The sequence below is a fragment of the Stylophora pistillata genome, chromosome 5 (genome assembly GCF_964205215.1).
Source record: "Stylophora pistillata chromosome 5, jaStyPist1.2, whole genome shotgun sequence".
Classification (NCBI taxonomy): domain Eukaryota; kingdom Metazoa; phylum Cnidaria; class Anthozoa; order Scleractinia; family Pocilloporidae; genus Stylophora; species Stylophora pistillata.
The window spans coordinates 32707048-32723777 of record NC_142523.1 but is presented as its reverse complement, the minus strand read 5'-3'; the positions used below and the strand labels follow the sequence as shown (position 1 = coordinate 32723777).

General features: G+C 38.4%; 1 protein-coding gene across 1 annotated transcript; it reads left to right on the top strand.

The window, feature by feature from the left end:
• The first annotated feature begins 1352 nt into the window (after positions 1–1352).
• Positions 1353–16362, top strand: LOC111342286 (DNA replication licensing factor mcm2). Its single transcript, XM_088759309.1, has 20 exons — positions 1353–1397; positions 1979–2151; positions 3460–3629; positions 4910–5001; positions 5391–5565; positions 6042–6151; positions 6985–7094; positions 7493–7700; positions 8172–8306; positions 8505–8696; positions 9114–9207; positions 9958–10208; positions 10875–10964; positions 11098–11172; positions 11933–12007; positions 12427–12522; positions 13313–13462; positions 14121–14303; positions 15303–15458; positions 15765–16362. Exons 1-20 carry the CDS (start codon positions 1392–1394, stop codon positions 15873–15875), a joined length of 2652 nt encoding a protein of 883 aa, XP_088615435.1. The 5' UTR covers positions 1353–1391; the 3' UTR covers positions 15876–16362.
• Positions 16363–16730: the final 368 nt, after the last annotated feature.

The window sequence follows — 16730 nt, the reverse complement described above, 5'->3', positions numbered from 1 at the left end:
TTTTTAAGTAAATTCCAATATTCTTTTTATCTTTAACCCTTCTACCCTAACATCTCATCGGACACATCCCTTTAGGGTTATCTAAAATTGCTTCTTCTATTTTAATACGAGAAGACCACGGTGGAGTTGTAGTTATATGTGGTAAGCGAGTAAACAGAGGGGCTGGCTGTTGCTAAAAATCAGAGAGAACCGGGGGATGATGCATTCGTGCAATATTTGACAGTAGTTGTAACGAGAGTTAAACCATTAAAATGTTCGATTGGGATCACACAAAGTGTTCGTAGTTCCGTAATAGTGAGAGTCCGTAATAGTGAGAGTCCGTAATAGTGGGAGCTACGTTCAGTCATTTCTTCGTATTTTCGGTCGGGGATATCGTTGAAGTTGAAGTTTATTTATTTGTTTAAGCAGGTTGATTAATTGGCAGCTGTAATAGCTGATGTAGACCTGCTGTCCTATCCCACCCATCCCACCCCAGGGGAGGACATCCATCACACAGTAATCTCGTGTGTGGGAAATTAACGTCTCCTGCCCCAACCCTGCAGGAGACGGGACCTCCATTTATTCGTCCCTATCAGAGAAGACTAGAATATCTAACCATTTCGTGATGTTATAGAAAGGTAGTAAATTCTTCTCAATTACTTTAAGACCTTGAGTGTTGGTCCGGCCGGGGCTCGAACCCTCGACCTCCCGCACTACAGTCCAGCGGTCTATCCATTGAGCTAACCGGGAGGCGGTTCGTGTCCGTAATATCGGGGTGTCCTTAAGGCGAGAGTTGATTTTTAGGTACTGTAAGCTTTCGTTGACCAAAATTTTGATTGCTGATCACTATGCCAAATGTAATTTAGCTTGAGATGAAATTTTAAAGATAGCATGATCTTGTATCCTTACTTAAGAATTTTTCTCTTGTATATTACACTAGCCTGAACAAGTTCAAAGAATTGATGCCAAATTTCTGGGGAAGCCAGTGGAAATGGGATCATTATGCGAAAAAAATAGATATAGGTCAAGAACTTACGAGCCTTCATTACTCTGAGTTTTCGCCTGCGATGGAAAAACGCTGTTCTGGGTTTAACTCACTTGAGACATAAAGCAAGAAAGGAAAGAAAAATTTCGCTTGTTCTGAATGCTCAAAAACCACTATAGGCGAAAGAAAATAAGATAGCCGTGTTCGTGGAAGCATTGCTATGAGCTAATTTTTTGTTTTTTTTCATAGCTTTTTCCGCTTCTTGTGGTTGAAAAAGACTGCATAGTGAAATTATTATGTTAGACCATATCATGTTGCGTGAACTCACTTGGGAGTCAGCTGATTGATCTTGCCTCGATCTCATTACCGGTCCAAAAACGCGGGAAAATTGTGTCACGTGAACAGATCAGCCGGAGAAGACGACAGCATGGCGGTAAGTGAGTCGTTCGCTTTTGGAGAAATTGATTTTACTTTGGTAAAGTAATGCCCCATTGCCTTGATTTACCACCGATTCTCATTGCTTTCAGAGTTAAAAGCTCAGGTGTTTCAGCTTGTAACTGCCCCGATCGTTAATGAAGCAGTTAGCAAGCATGCTTTCTCCTTGCAAAATTGTTCGATCGATCGTTCAAGTTCATAACATTCGAAGACACGACTGATTACTTCCAAATTTAAATCAGTATAGCTTTTGATGTTAACTGTGTCGCTCTTTCCATGAGGAAACTGCTTTGGCACGGAGTAAACTGGCCAGACAAACACAAATGTCTTTCTCCTACTCAAACGAGCGATTATGTATACAAAGTTGTTAAGGGTTTCTACGTTTTCGCGCAGGAATTGCGTAGTTCTTGGATAGATCTTTCCTTTTTGCCATTGTTTTTTCAGAAATAGAGTCCTCGATTGAAGTATCCGATCATGTGACGAGTCGAAGAACAAATTCCTGTTGCAAACTCGGGTGAAAATGTTGAGAAGCAGAAAGGAAGGTTTGCGTATTTATCAGTATTTTCTAAACCTTTGTAGGAATCTTCAAGTAGTATTGGTGTACCCAGTAGTCCTCGCAGAGCAGATGGCTTGACCTCAAGTCCAGGAAGGGATCTGCCGCCGTTTGAAGATGAAACAGATGCAGTCCTTGGCAATGATGAGGAAGGAGAGGAAGAAGAAGGAGAAGAATTGTTTGGTGATCGAATGGAACAGTAAGTTTCTTTGAATCGAACTGGTTTAAGGGTTTCCAAAGTTAGATCTATTGACTGTAGTTGTAAGAAGTTCATCCAATGTTCAGAGCCTTGATAAATTTCACAAGATCTTGTGCCTATTGTGGTAAATTTTAACCCTTTCAGACCTGAAAATTTGATGTTAATTAAATCAAATCATATCCTGTAGCCGTTATTGTTACTTACCTTTCTGTTTGACAATTCATGGATGTTGTAAAGAGAAAATCATTTTTGATCACATCCAGAACAAAAAGTTTGATGTGAACCTGTGCCTTAGATACTAGTTGGGCCCCTGTTACCAACTGAGCAACAGGTTTTAGAAGGTTATTTTTTTTGCTTGTAGATGACTTTGGGTACATAAAGAAATAACCAATATTTTGACCTGTAAGTGATACTTCTAAAAATAAAAAATTGTTAAAACATTTCTTAAAATCATTTTAAGATTAAAAATTTGCTAAGATATGAGACGACGGCGTTTTGACGTTAGCTAAATGTCATTATCAAGTCAAAATATGTTTGTGAGTTCCAGTCTATAAATACTTAAAAAACAATAGTCGATTAAAAGCTGTAACTTGAGAAAAAGGGGATATTAAACAAAAAGTTTCGCACGTAGGGAGTCTGTCTGGATATATAAATTAGGCATAAGATTCTTAATGAAGATTATTTCAAATACTAAATGATCAAATTTGCACTGGCACTTTCTTAAAACTGTGAATTGGTTTTCTTTCAAGAGGTTGTTGTTACTGTGAGTTTCTCAGAAACTTCTCACTGATTGCTGAATTTTTGTACTCAGCAATGGGTTAATGAAGATGTTGGGCTGTGTAACCAACTTAATCTGCATCACACAGGAAAAAAGATAAAAGTGATAATTCAAGTCACCAAATGATCTTCAGTGCATTTCTAAAGTTTAAATCATGGAAAAAAATGAACACTGAAAAAAATCCCTGCTGAAGCCTTGACACTTCCACTAGCAAGATCTTATATGTAATTCTCTTTGCTGTCTGCTATACAATTCTTACAATGTTAGTTGGGTGAATTTGTGATTGGATCAACCAATTATCAGTTTTATGATAATTTTCTTTTTTCTCATCACGTGACTGCTTGATGTTGTATTGATATTGTAAGGAGAAATTCTGTCTTGATAACTCACGGGAGTTGAAGGTTTACTAAGTCATTGTCATATCCACAAATCAAAATGTGATTTTTATCATTTATACCATTTCCAATCTTCCGTTTTAGCAGATGAGATGGGAAAACTATTAATACCACTTATTTTCTTTGAATAAACAGAGATTACCGTCCAATCCCAACGCTTGATGTCTATGACCCTGCGGCATTGGATGATGAGGACTTTGATGAGATGACACCGGAGGCTCGACAGGAAGCTGAGCGCCTCATGAGGAAGAGGGATAGGGATGAAGCAGCTGCTAGAGGCAGACTTCATAGAGGACTTCTTTATGGTACAGCCTTGTTATTTCTTTGAAGAAAAACAGTCTTGTTCCAGCTAGCTTACAGACCAGAGATTAAGAAATCACATGTGAGATTCAGACATAGGGACTGAACCAATTAAGCATCAGTATACATATTCTCCATACTGTTCTCTATGCATTTCCCAAGGTGCTGACAAGGAGAATTTGTTTAACAATCATGAGCTTCTTTAGTTGGTGATCATTTCCTTTATTCTCCTGACCTCAATGTGTGATTCAGTGGTGATATTGTAAGGAGAAATTAGTTGTTAATCAGTCTTAGAGGTCAAAGAGGTTATTGAAAGAATCTGAATACTAGAAGGGTGAGAGTTATTGTCATATGTGAAAAAATTTTTTTTTTTAATTTTGTAGAATTTTTTTTTTTTTTGAGCGAGTACATATTTGCACCTTCCTGAATTCAAAGATTGACATTTTCTGGTAAAAAATGGACAAAATTTACCCATGTATGTCCCTTTCTACTGTTCCAATACCCCTTCCCTCTGCTAAGCCAGAGTATGTCACTTTTGTATCGTATTTGCATTTTTTATTTCCTCCACTTCAACAAATTAGAATCTAATGAATAATTGCAAGAAAGATAAGAAGGTGGAGAATGGCATGGTGTAGCATTAGCTAATTAGATGCCCTTTATTTTAAATTACATTTATTCATATTGGACATGTGATTTTATTTGTTTGTTGTCTTTTGTAAGCGCCAGGCGCCACCCCGTGTGGGGGACTGGATCGAGATTAAAATGGTTGTGTTGTGAGCACATGGAATTAATGAGTCTGGAGTGTGTTTTTTAAACTGGGACAGTTAGAATAATTTCCCAAGCCGAGGAATCTCCACATATAGTAAAGAAGCAATACAAATATAAGAGAAGGAATAAGAATCACACTGTAAACAACAAACATTTTAAATAAAACATGATCTTAGGAAGACATTCATTAGTGCTGAGAAAGGTAATGTAAGAAAAGTGCTCATTTAAAAAAAATTTTAATGAACTTTCTCTCACACATAGATATAGGAATATCATTCTAGTAGTAGTGCCCTACAACTATTGAAAAAAATTTCCTTTTATTTATTCTGAAGGGGCTAGGGTTCAGGTGCTGCAAAGATGTATTTCTAGTGACATAATCATGGATCTCAAATACAAAGGACAATGCAAAATTAGAATATTTATTGTCTACAGTGTGATCGCAAAATGGCTGACACATACTCAATTTAATTATGTCGGAAAGCTGTAATGTCACTAAAAAATGTGTACTTGTTTTTAGATGAAACTGATGAGGAAGATGAGGAACAACCAAGACGCAGACGCAGACTTGCAGAAAGAGCTGCTGATGGTGACATGCAAGATGAAGACGAGGTATGGGGGGTTACTTGTTAATTATCAATTATTCACACAGTAATGTCAGTATGCGTTTTCTCCTTACTGGTCTCTAAACAATTTCAAGGAGAATTTGTTTAACAATCAAGAGATTTTTTTTTTTTAGCTGGTGATCGTTTCCTTTATTCTTGTGACTTAAATGTGTGATTCGGTTGTGATACTGTTGCAAGAAGTTAGGTGTTAGTCACTCTTAAAGGGTTAAAGGCTCAATAGGTTATAGCAAATTTATGAATTGTAATATTTTTAGATAAAGCTAAGAAATCTTCAAATTCTTGTTGAAGCCCTTTTTAGACATAAAAAGTGTTAAAGGAATTTTTTGTCAGTGTTGAAAAGTGGACCATTTAGTGTTTTTGTTCATCTCATTATAGCTGATTGAGAGCATAGAAAATCTTGAGGACATGAAAGGACACTCTGTCCGTGAGTGGGTGTCTATGCAGGCTCCACGGCTTGAGATCAAGAACAGATTTAAACAGTTTCTGCGTTCCTTTGTTGATGACCAAGGAAAAAGTGTCTACAGAGAGAAAATTTCTCAGATGTGCGAAGGTAATCTTGATCAATCCTTTCAGTCCATTTATGCTGAAGAAAAATTTAAGGCATTGTAAGTGCAATGAATACTTTTTGTTCTCTTTTATAACCAAGATCAAAATGCATATTCTCCATTCTGTTCTCTATACATTTTGGATGGTAATGGTATTGAGAGTTTGTTTTAAAATCAAGAGCTTTTTTAGTAGGGGATCATTTTCCATATTCTCATTACCTTATTGTTTGACTAAGAGGTGTTAGTCTAAGGAGAAATTAAATCAGTCACTCACAGGCCTTAAAGACCATTTCTAGGTCAAGATACTTTCTCCCTGTGCAGAAATTGGTGAAAATTAACTTGTTAGAAAATCATGGAAATTGTAAATGATCAGTAGTATACACTGTACATGTAATGCTTTTCCAGGGCTGATATTATCCAAGGAAATATAGCATTATGGTGTTGGTTTTATTCATGTATTTTTTTTTTTATGTGTGTGTAGCAAATAGACAAAGTCTTGTAATTGATTACAACATTCTGGCCAATGAGCAGCAAGTTCTGGCATACTTTCTTCCTGAAGCTCCATCTGAAGTCCTGCAAATCTTTGATGAGGTAAAAAAAAATGTCCTCATGAATGTTTTGTTTGTTTGAATTTCAGATCAAAATGATTTTCAACTAGGTAGACTTGAACTTTTCTCAGATTCAGATATATATTGCAGTTACTGGTAATGATCTTTGACCCTTTCACTCCCTAGATCTCTGTAGTAATTCTCCTAACTGTTGGCCATATAATTCTTATGAACTCAGCTTAGAGAATTTGGTATTGAATCCACTAACAGGGTTTTATTAGAAGCCGGGCCCCAGTTATTGGCACCGATCTGCTTAAAACAGAGTACCCGCCTACTTCAAGTATGAAATAAAAAAAATCGTCCAGGAAAAAATTATCCACCTCAACTAAATATTTACTCTTATTTGTAAGTTTGAAACCTATTTTATGCACTTATTTATCAATTACTTGCCACCAGGTTGTGAAAATAAAATGTACTTTGAGAGACCTTGGATCCCCCTAGAGGTTTAGGCCTTATTCAGCCCTCAATTTTATTAAGGTACCTGCCTACTCACAAGGCAGCACCCTTATATTCCAAAAGTGAATGAAAACCCTGACTAGTTATCTGATGTTTTTCTCTATTCTCGTCACTTGTCTGCTTGATTTTCTATTGATATTGTAAGGAGAAGTTCTGTTTTGGTCACTCATAGGAGTTTAAAGGTTATAAACGGAGATAGTATAGCTACCACTCATTTTCTGGCAAATTACTTCAGATAATTTTAAGTTACATTATTCAATCTCAAGCAAATAAGTTAGTCATGGTCCAGTCTCAAAACATTTTTAGTTTGTGCTAATTTAAGCTGGGTGTGGTAATTATTTTAATGTTGAATTTTTTTAGGGTGCAAAAGAAGTGGTTCTTGCCATGTTTCCAAACTATGATCGTATCACAAGTGACATTCACGTGAGGATATCTGATCTTCCTCTGATGGAGGAGCTTCGATCTTTAAGGTATCACTGACTGTTCTTAAATTGTTGTTATTGTTTGACTCTTTCATTCCCAAGATCTTATTAGTAATTCTCCTAACTCTCTGCCAAACAATTCTTATGATCTTAGTTTGGAGAATTTGATGTTTGATCAACTAATAATCCCCTAATTGATATTTTTCTTTATTCTCATGACTTGTCTACTTGATGTTGTCTTGATCTTGTAAGGAGAAATTCTATCTTGGTCATTCATGAGAATCAGTTACAGCTGTATTACTTTAGACTTTGTAAGATTACAAATCCATAATCATGATAACTGTCAAGAGTTAACCCAAGAGTTAAAGTGCTTGATTGAGTATAATTGGTTTTATCGACTGAGTGGAGTTTTTTTTTCTTTTGTTTTTGTTTTTGTTTTTTTTCAGGCAACTACATGTGAACCAATTAATCCGAACCTGCGGCGTTGTCACCAGCAGCACTGGGATCCTTCCACAGCTCAGTATGGTGAAGTACGACTGTCAGAAGTGCTCCTTTATCCTGGGGCCTTTCTACCAATCAGCCAATCAGGAAGTGAAACCTGGGTCATGCCCCGAGTGTCAATCACGCGGACCTTTTGAAATTAACATGGATCAGGTACAATGAGCAGATACTATTTCATTGAAACTTGGACTGCTATGAATATCTTTGTATGAAGAGTTGCAGTTAATGCACCTCAAACTCTTGTGAAGAATGGTTTAAATTGGCTTTAAGCTCTGAACTGCATTATTCAGTTCTCTTCATTGTTATGGCATTTTGCTGTTATGGTTTTGCTCTTCAATTAGGAGTTACAGAAACTTGAAAGGAGCATCTTTCCAGCGGGGTGGGGAAAATCTATTCCCAGCTGTTTACAGCTGGAAAACCAGGTTGATCGAAGCACTGGAAACTGTGGGTCTCTTGGCTCTAAGACTTGAACCAAATAATGCTCTCATAGAATATATAACTACAATAGTTTGTCCTTTTAGCACCTTGTGTCACATTAAATGTACATGTATCTAGCAGCCTTTTAGATTTTAGTTTAATTTTTCCTCTACTTTGCTTAGCAGTGTTTCCTTTCATCATTCACAGACTATTTATCAGAACTTTCAAAAAATCAAGATTCAAGAAAGCCCCAGTAAAGTTGCAGCAGGAAGACTTCCAAGATACAAAGATGTCATCCTTACGGGTGATCTAGTGGACAGTTGCAAGCCAGGAGATGAAATTGTAAGTGCCAAGGAAAACCTGAGTTCTGCTAGTGAGAATGAGATTCTGTAGAGGAAATCTTTTTTTCTTGCAATTAACTTTGATAGCTATAGGAATAATCAGTACAAAAGTGTTGATTATGGAGAGAAAATGACAGAGTGTGATTTGTGGTTTTGGGATGGAAAGGTTTTTTCATAATTATCATATTCATTGTTGCAGGAACTGACAGGAATTTACAGAATAAACTATGACACAAGCCTGAATCGCTCCAATGGTTTTCCAGTATTTGCGACAGTGATAGAAGCCAATTACATCACCAAACAGGATGACAAATTAGCTGTGACAAGTCTGACTGATGATGACATCAAGGCAATCATTGAATTATCAAAAGAGGAGAGGATTGGTGAAAAGGTACAGTTGATGATGTCTATTTTTTTCTTGAAGCTTAAAGGTACCAAATATATATCTTTTATTACACGACTCGGGCAGTCAGAGGGCCAATAACTAAAATCAACCAATCAAAATGCTCTATTGCTGGTCAATATTGTCTCAGTATTGGACCGGGCACTGTCCCGAATGGTCCCGAATGATACTGCACTTGTGTCCCTTTGAACTTCAGTCGTGTCATAAAATATATCAGCCCTCTGTCTTTTTTGTACGGACCTAGCTGCGCTCCATCTGTACTGTCGAGACCTTGGGCCGATATTCTCCCAGTACGGCCCTCGCGCTTGGTTAATAAGATATATGTATTATTTGCTGGATTTGATTTGAGAGGAAGGAGACGTAACGGTATGTAGCTTAAAAGTGTTATTCACTGTCTTGTTTTAGATTATCAACAGCATCGCACCATCCATTTATGGTCATGATGACATTAAGAGAGCGATCGCTCTTTTGCTGTTTGGAGGTGTGGCCAAAGATCCAGGTGAGAAGCAAGGATTGCATACGTATCCAATAATCTGCGCTATTGGTGGTTATAGTGCGCTTGACTCCGGATCGAGTGGTCTGGGCTCGAGCCCTGGCTGGGGACATTCTGTTGTGCCTCTCTTTATCCAGGTGTACCAGAAAATGTAATGCTGGGGGGGGGGGGGTAACCCTGTGATGGACTAGCGTCCCATTCAGGAGGGGGGGATAGAAATACTCCTTAAGTCGCTAATCGTGCTACAGGAATAGGAGTTAAGTAGCCATCTGATGGGCCACTGTGCTTGTAAACAGACTTTTTTATTGGTAGACAAGAGAATTGTACTGGGTGCCATATAAATTGGAAATGTGTGTCTAATACTTAAGTACAGAGCTGTTCAAGGGTATTTCTGTTTTTTTTTTTCCTGCTATGTTTGGATAAGGATTTATGTTAATTTTGTCGTCTGATATCATTCAGTTAAGAGGATTCCTGAAACATATGTTAGTCAGGAGTACTTTTTGACATTTTGACAACCTTAATAGAGGTTCTGATCAAAGTCAAGTTTAGATTTTTTTGTCAGTAGAGTTTTAGATTCAAGAAAACTTGTTTGATAGTTTTAATTTGCTGCAATAAAGAAAAGTTTCATGAACCAGACTTAAAACATACGGCTACAACTGACTAACAACCTCTTAATTGACTTTGATGATGATTTGTTCAGGAAGTGGCAGAGTTTCTTTTAACCCCAGCCCATTATTATTATTTTTTTTTTTTCAGGTGGAAAGCACAAACTTCGAGGTGACATCAACATCCTTCTATGTGGTGACCCAGGAACAGCTAAGTCTCAGTTTCTGAAATATGTAGAGAAGGCAGCTCAGAGAGCAGTATTTACTACTGGTCAAGGTGCATCTGCTGTTGGATTGACGGCATACGTGCAGAGGCACCCAGTCACTAAGGAATGGACGCTTGAGGCTGGTGCACTGGTATTGGCTGATAAAGGCGTGTGCTTGATTGATGAGTTTGATAAAGTATGTCAATTTCTTTTTTAAGCTCAAATGTTGGTTTTACGAGAGTTTGTTGTCATGTGTACAAGTGGAAGCCTGGGAGGATTTTTATTGGTCATGATAGTTTATCAACTTATTGAACTTAAAATGAAAAATGGCCATGGTAAAGAGTCCCTCTCTGACTAAGGGTTTGCTTGAAGAACAGGCTTTAGAAACATAAGTAAAGAAATTGCAAACTGAAACTCTTTATGATGGTCAAGCTACATCATTAACTTGGTTGATAAACCAAATTATCTTGTCTCCCGCCAAAGCAGCACCACATTTCAGTAACTTACTATTTTACTGAGTGATGTTTTGCCATCATTTAATTAATTGAGAAACCAATAGGCTGTACTCCTAATCAAATTGCTGGTCTATTAACATGTGTAGGATGTTTGGAGAATTTAGAGAAGTTTGTTTGTCACAATTTAAGTGGGTGATTTTCAAACTTTTCAAGTGTTTCACTGGTATCTCATATGGGCTTTAAGGCCACTAAACCTAAAAGGGACCTTTCATTGGCCTCAAGGTACCTATGTGTAAGAGCTAGCAAATGCTCACTTGTAAGAAGTATCTAAGCTAAGATTGCAGTATATTGCAAGAAAATCTTTTCATACAAATGATGTAAAACTTTTGATGATTCTTTTATGACAGATGAATGATGCAGATCGTACAAGTATCCACGAGGCCATGGAACAGCAGAGCATCTCAATTTCCAAAGCTGGCATTGTGACTTCACTGCAGGTGCCTTTAAAACCTTTAAATTCAATCTGATGATTGTGTGCATGTTATGATGAAATAAGAGCTTTTGATGTACTAGGTTACAAACCCTTGCTTACTAAGATTTTTTTTTCTCTTGCACTTGGTTCATTTAAAGGCTCGTTGCAGTATCTTAGCTGCTGCAAATCCAATTGGTGGACGGTATGATCCTTCCATGACTTTTGCTGAAAATGTAAGTTACTGTTTGTACAGAAAAGAAAACCTTAACATTTACCCCACGAGATCATATGGCACTTGCAGACTCCCACAATTTAAACCCTTGAGATTGTGGCAAAATGGTCTACTATTTTTCGGTTGGACTCTAGATAGCTCTTGAGGGGTGCCTAGAGCAGAAGTAATGGCCTCCCAAGGGTGTGTAATTAGGTCCACTTTTGGGTGAGACAATTTACCCCTACAATGCCTCTAATCTAACTTAGAGTGTGAGTTGGTTTTGTTTGCTGGTTGGTGACCAGAGCATAGGGGTGGATCCAGGTATTTTTGATTGGGGGGTCCAAATTTTGATTCTGTAAAGGCTGTTTCCCTGTTTGTTTTTATGATTGTTGTTGTTGTTTTTTTAACTAGTCCAAATAAGCTAAGAAATAATTTATGTCATGATAAGTTAATTTTAAAAAATTCAAGTTGAATAGTTATATGTGATCCCTTCTTTGGAAAAATTCTGGTAACAGACAAGTAGTGTAAATACACATAGGTTTGATGGGGGGGGGGGGGTAGGGAAAGGGATGGAACAATCTGGACCCTCCCTTTGTGACTTTCGTGTTCGGGTTTTGCCTTACGGCCCCTTATCTGGCAACAGCTGCTTATATTACACCACCTTATGAAAAAAATAATTGAAACTCTCAGATCCTGTCTATCATGGCAAGCTTACATTAGACCCTCTAGGGTCTAAGCAGCCTTTTACACACTATCCTTTTCATTCTTGTTTGCTGTGATAGGTCGATCTGACTGAGCCAATCCTTTCTCGTTTCGACATTCTCTGTGTTGTCAAAGATACAGTGGATCCTGTCCAGGTAAATTAATTTAATAAATATTCATTTGGCTTTTAACACTGACAATCAGATTGTAAGACACATTCTCTGTAACATCACAAGCTGTAGGGCTGGGGAGTTGGTGCTGACCATTCAAACAAGGTCACCACATTAAAAAAAAAATAACTTGTTCTCTGTTTGGGCTAAGTTTTGAAAATAATAAACTCTCCGAACATTCACGATAAAACGTCGGATAAAAAAGGAGGCGGAACTGAATTAGGCTTAGCTCTTGCAGCATAAACATTCAATCAAAAGACAGCCAAGACTTAATTTGCTTTGCTAAGTGGCGTTCTAGAGCGGCTGTCACTCGTATACACAGATCTCAAAATCTCCAACGATAAAGGTGTCCTTCGCCATTGTGAGGCCATCGCGTTTTGAACTTTCTGTGCGCGATTTTTCAGGATGAGATGTTGGCTCGGTTTGTGGTGAACAGCCATGTGAAGCACCATCCAAATGCTGTCAACAATGAGGAAAATGACGAAGAGGACATGGAAGAGGTGTGCAGTAGGTTATAAGTTAAGTTTAATGAGGAATAACTAAACCATGCTTAGGGGGAAAGTTATTCGGATAAACAAGAGTATTTATTGAGGATTTCACCCTTTAGCCTGTTAAGGAGGCTCTTGGTAAGAAAGCATTTTATGCTTCTAAGGAGGCCGTTTTACTTGTTTGTACTTGTGTAGATCACTAGTGAAGAAGCGCGGGTCACCGCTCGCGGAAAGATTTAAAGACGAGTCAGAGAGAGATTTGCGGGGGTCTGGCACTAATCAGGCCTCTTGCCGGGAATTTATGAGACCTTGGGCATCATGAGCCACAAGCGGAGAACCGCTCGAGCCGAAGCGCTATGAAAGAGATTGACGCGTTTACGTGAAACGTCAACTTGCCCTTTCATGTTTCACGTAAAATTGCCTGAACCTTACTGTATAAGCTTCGCGCGAGCTCACTTCATGGTGGATTTGAAGGCGCCTCTTTATTACTTACAAGGAATAGTTTTGGTGCCTTTTTTTCCAGCAACTTAAAGGTCCTAACGAATCTGTATTTAGAGAGATTTAGCACCACGTTTACGTAAAACGTGAACGGCAAGAGTGACCACGTGACCTCGTTTTTCCCGCCATTTATTACACGTTTGCGGGTTGCACTTTGAAAGTAACCAGTTTCGCATTTGCCGTGAACATAAGAATTTCTTCACTTTTTCTCTCACATAGTAAACGTTAGTTGCAATTTCTTTGGGAGCTGCTGTCACCATCTTTTGCAGCTGTAAGTTTTTTGATTCCGTATTTCTTTTTACAGATTTCTCCTCTTACTGGAAAGGAGACCATTCCTCAAGAAATGCTGAAAAAGTACATCATCTATGCGCGTGAAAAAATTAACCCTAAGCTGCATAACATGGACCAGGATAAAATCGCCAAAATGTTCGCTGAATTAAGAAAGGAGTCAATGGTAAGACAAAATATTGTCAAATGTATTTTAAAAACCGGCTCGCGTAACCTAGAATATTTAAGGAAAGTATGAACATTTACAAGAAAAATTTTTATGAAAGGATTTAAAGGATTAAAAGTTAAGAAAAGTCAAAACTAAATATTAAGAAGTGGTTGATTACGAAGTGAAGTCTTTATTGGTTCTCTAAATTTCCGTGACTAAACTTTTCATAAGCGCCATTCTGATTTTCCCGGGAACTCTGACCTTACACTCCCGAAATCTTGTTAGTATTTCCCCTTTTTGTCTGTTGTATAATTCTTATGGTTATAGAATGGACACCTTGGTATTTGATCAACTAGTAATCCTCTTAATGATATTTTTCTTTATTCTCACTACTTGTCTGCTTTGTATTGATATTGCAAGGAGAAATTCTTTCTCTTTGGCCATCGTAGCTTGATAAGAATTAGCACACAAACTGTCATGTTTGTAACTGCAGTTTTTGTGCTATTTCTTGTAAGGAGAAATTCTGTTTTGGTCACTCGTGGACTTACGAGAGTCAAGAGCGTAAAACGTAGGCAACATGTTTTTAAAAGTCGCGAATTTTGTACACGAAAACGTGTCAGAGCCATTGAAATTCGATTGCAACTCATTCGATTGAAATGACTTTAAATGTTTACAGGCCACTGGCTCTATTCCGATAACTGTGCGACATATCGAATCCATGATCAGAATGGCTGAAGGACACGCGAAGATGCACCTCAGGGAATACGTCACCGAAGATGACGTCAACATGGCCATCAGAGTCATGCTGGAGAGCTTTATTGATACACAGAAGTTCTCTGTTATGAGAAACATGAGAAAGGTTGGTTTAAAACTTCCTAAACATTTTCGCTTGACTGCAAGACCTCATTCTTAGCGCTGCAGGACGCGTTCCTGCGCCCGCGGGAAAGATTTAAGAGGAGTTGCGGAGAGGTTGACCGGGAGTCTGGCACTAATCCCCTAACAAAGCCGACTCGTGATGCTCATTGCCTCCTGTCCGGTGCGCTAATAACAAGGGGCTGCTGGCAGGGGTAAGGCTGTAACCAGCTTAGTTTTTGATATTAACAAAGAGTAAGGGCGAGGGAAGAGAACCTTTTGAGTCCTCTCTGTGGATTGGAGATTTCGCTGTTGTGATTTACGCGGTTTTCACTGCTTCACCAAACGAAGTACGGTGTTAATTCGTGGTCGTTGTAAGTCATATACCACATTCGCATGTGGCAAGTGCAGTTCTGCCATATGTAAGAATCATTTTCGATTAGCGTCCTATACACTTCTGAAATCAGCAGTATTTAAAACGTCCTGTGCAGAGAATTAGTTTGAAAGGTGGTAACAACAAAAGAAAGACTTAACAGTTTTGACACGAGTGTGCCTCAAAAAGAACTTTCTGAGTTTTTCAAAATCATTTTTTAAAATAGCATCTTGAATTTATAGCTGAGGTTTTCAATTCTTTGAACTTTTTTAAATCCAGTCAAACAACCCTTGTAAAGCGCTCTGACAAATCTCGTTTAAAACAGAACCAATCCCACTCAAGCGTAGAAAAGATGATCTATTCATCTCCAGTTCTGATTGGTTCTTTGATTCTCCCATTTTTTGCGCCTTTTGCATAACGCTAAGTCTGCTGATGATATACGTGCGCATTTCCCGCCAAGAACAGCATTTTCCCGCCACCTTCAAGCTGATTTATCTTCTGATTAGTTCATCTCTATGTGTGCCTATTGGCGAAAAGGGAATCTTCTGTCAATGTTCCTCGCGTTTTATTGTAAATTTTAGGAAGTTATCTCTGACAAAAGCTTTATTTGTTTGTTTGTTTTTTTCTTAACAGGCATTCTCTCAGTATCTGGCTTATCGCCGTGACAATAACGAGCTACTCCTGTTTGTGTTGAACCAGTTGGCCAAAGAACAAGTTACGTTCTTCCGCAGTCGAAATCGCAGTGTTCCTGATGTGATTGAAATTCAAGAAGATGAATTCACAGACAGGGTTAGCTTTAATGAATTCAATGCCGTTTTCGTTTACTCCGTTTTGTGATTGACTCAGAAAACTCAACACAGCTGTCAAATGTTGAGCATGCTTGAAGGGACCAATTCTGGCCGGTCGTGCGCCAATATTCCCGCGCAAAGCGTAAGGAAATTGACACGTTCACAGAAATCGGAAATGGGAGACACACGTAGGGAAAAAGAAAACATGTGACTTTTCAAACACAAAGCTTATTCACGTACAGTTAGTACAAGCTTATCCTGTTGCAGTTGGTGTGTCGATCTTTACTTGCTTTCTCTTCTTTTGCAGGCACGGCAAATAAACATCACAAGTTTGGGATCGTTCTATGAGAGCCCAATGTTCACATCTAATCGATTCATCCACGACAAGAAAAGAAAGCTCATCATTCAAACACTGTGATCTGTTACTTCAGCTTCACGGAAGAGATTGTGTAACCTCAGATCAGAACTCTTCCGGTACCAGACCAGTCACACAATCCTTTTGGAGTTGACTGGGTTTATGTGAAATAGTTGCATCTTTTCTCATTAATGCTGTAAGGGTGGCCATGATTTGGCTTCATCTCGGTTGGGTTAAGAAGGCTTCTATACGAAGAGTTTACTAATGAAGGAGGCATTGGATACTTAACATTGTGGAAGGTGAAAAGTTTTAATTAGCAAAAAAAAAAAAAAAAAGTCCAGCCCTTGATTAGTTATTTAAATTCTGCGTGTATTTGTAGTCAGCGAGAGGCCCTTATAGGCGGCGGGGCATGCGCTGTTAAGTCCGCGAGATTCAAACCTGCGTAAGTTCTGTGAGGGTTCTGAAGAACCCCATCTTGTAAATTAATCACTTTCTTTTTGTACAGATCTTTTGTATCGGCAGTTTGAAATACATATTTTCTTGAAACTTTTCTTCTGGTCGTTGTACTCTGTCGAACTTTACCATCTCGCAACAAGAAACAACTTAAGAAGCGAGGGTTGGAAAGAGTTGGAAACAAGTAAGGCAAATTTCGCTTCTCCCATCGGTCCTCTAATTTTACTTTGTTAGCATTGCTTTGAAAGTCCTTTGGGAGAACGTAGAGTCACGTGATCAGGCTGTACCTAACCGCGGCGCCTTGCGATCCTCCCGACGGTAACATTTTGCACTTAACCTTAGCGGATTACAGTCCCAAGGCAAACAAACAAAACTTTCATCAACACGCCTCTAACCAGGAAACTCCATGTTTAATTTATCAGCTCTGTACTCTAAAAGTACGCACACGAACCTGTAAAAAATCTT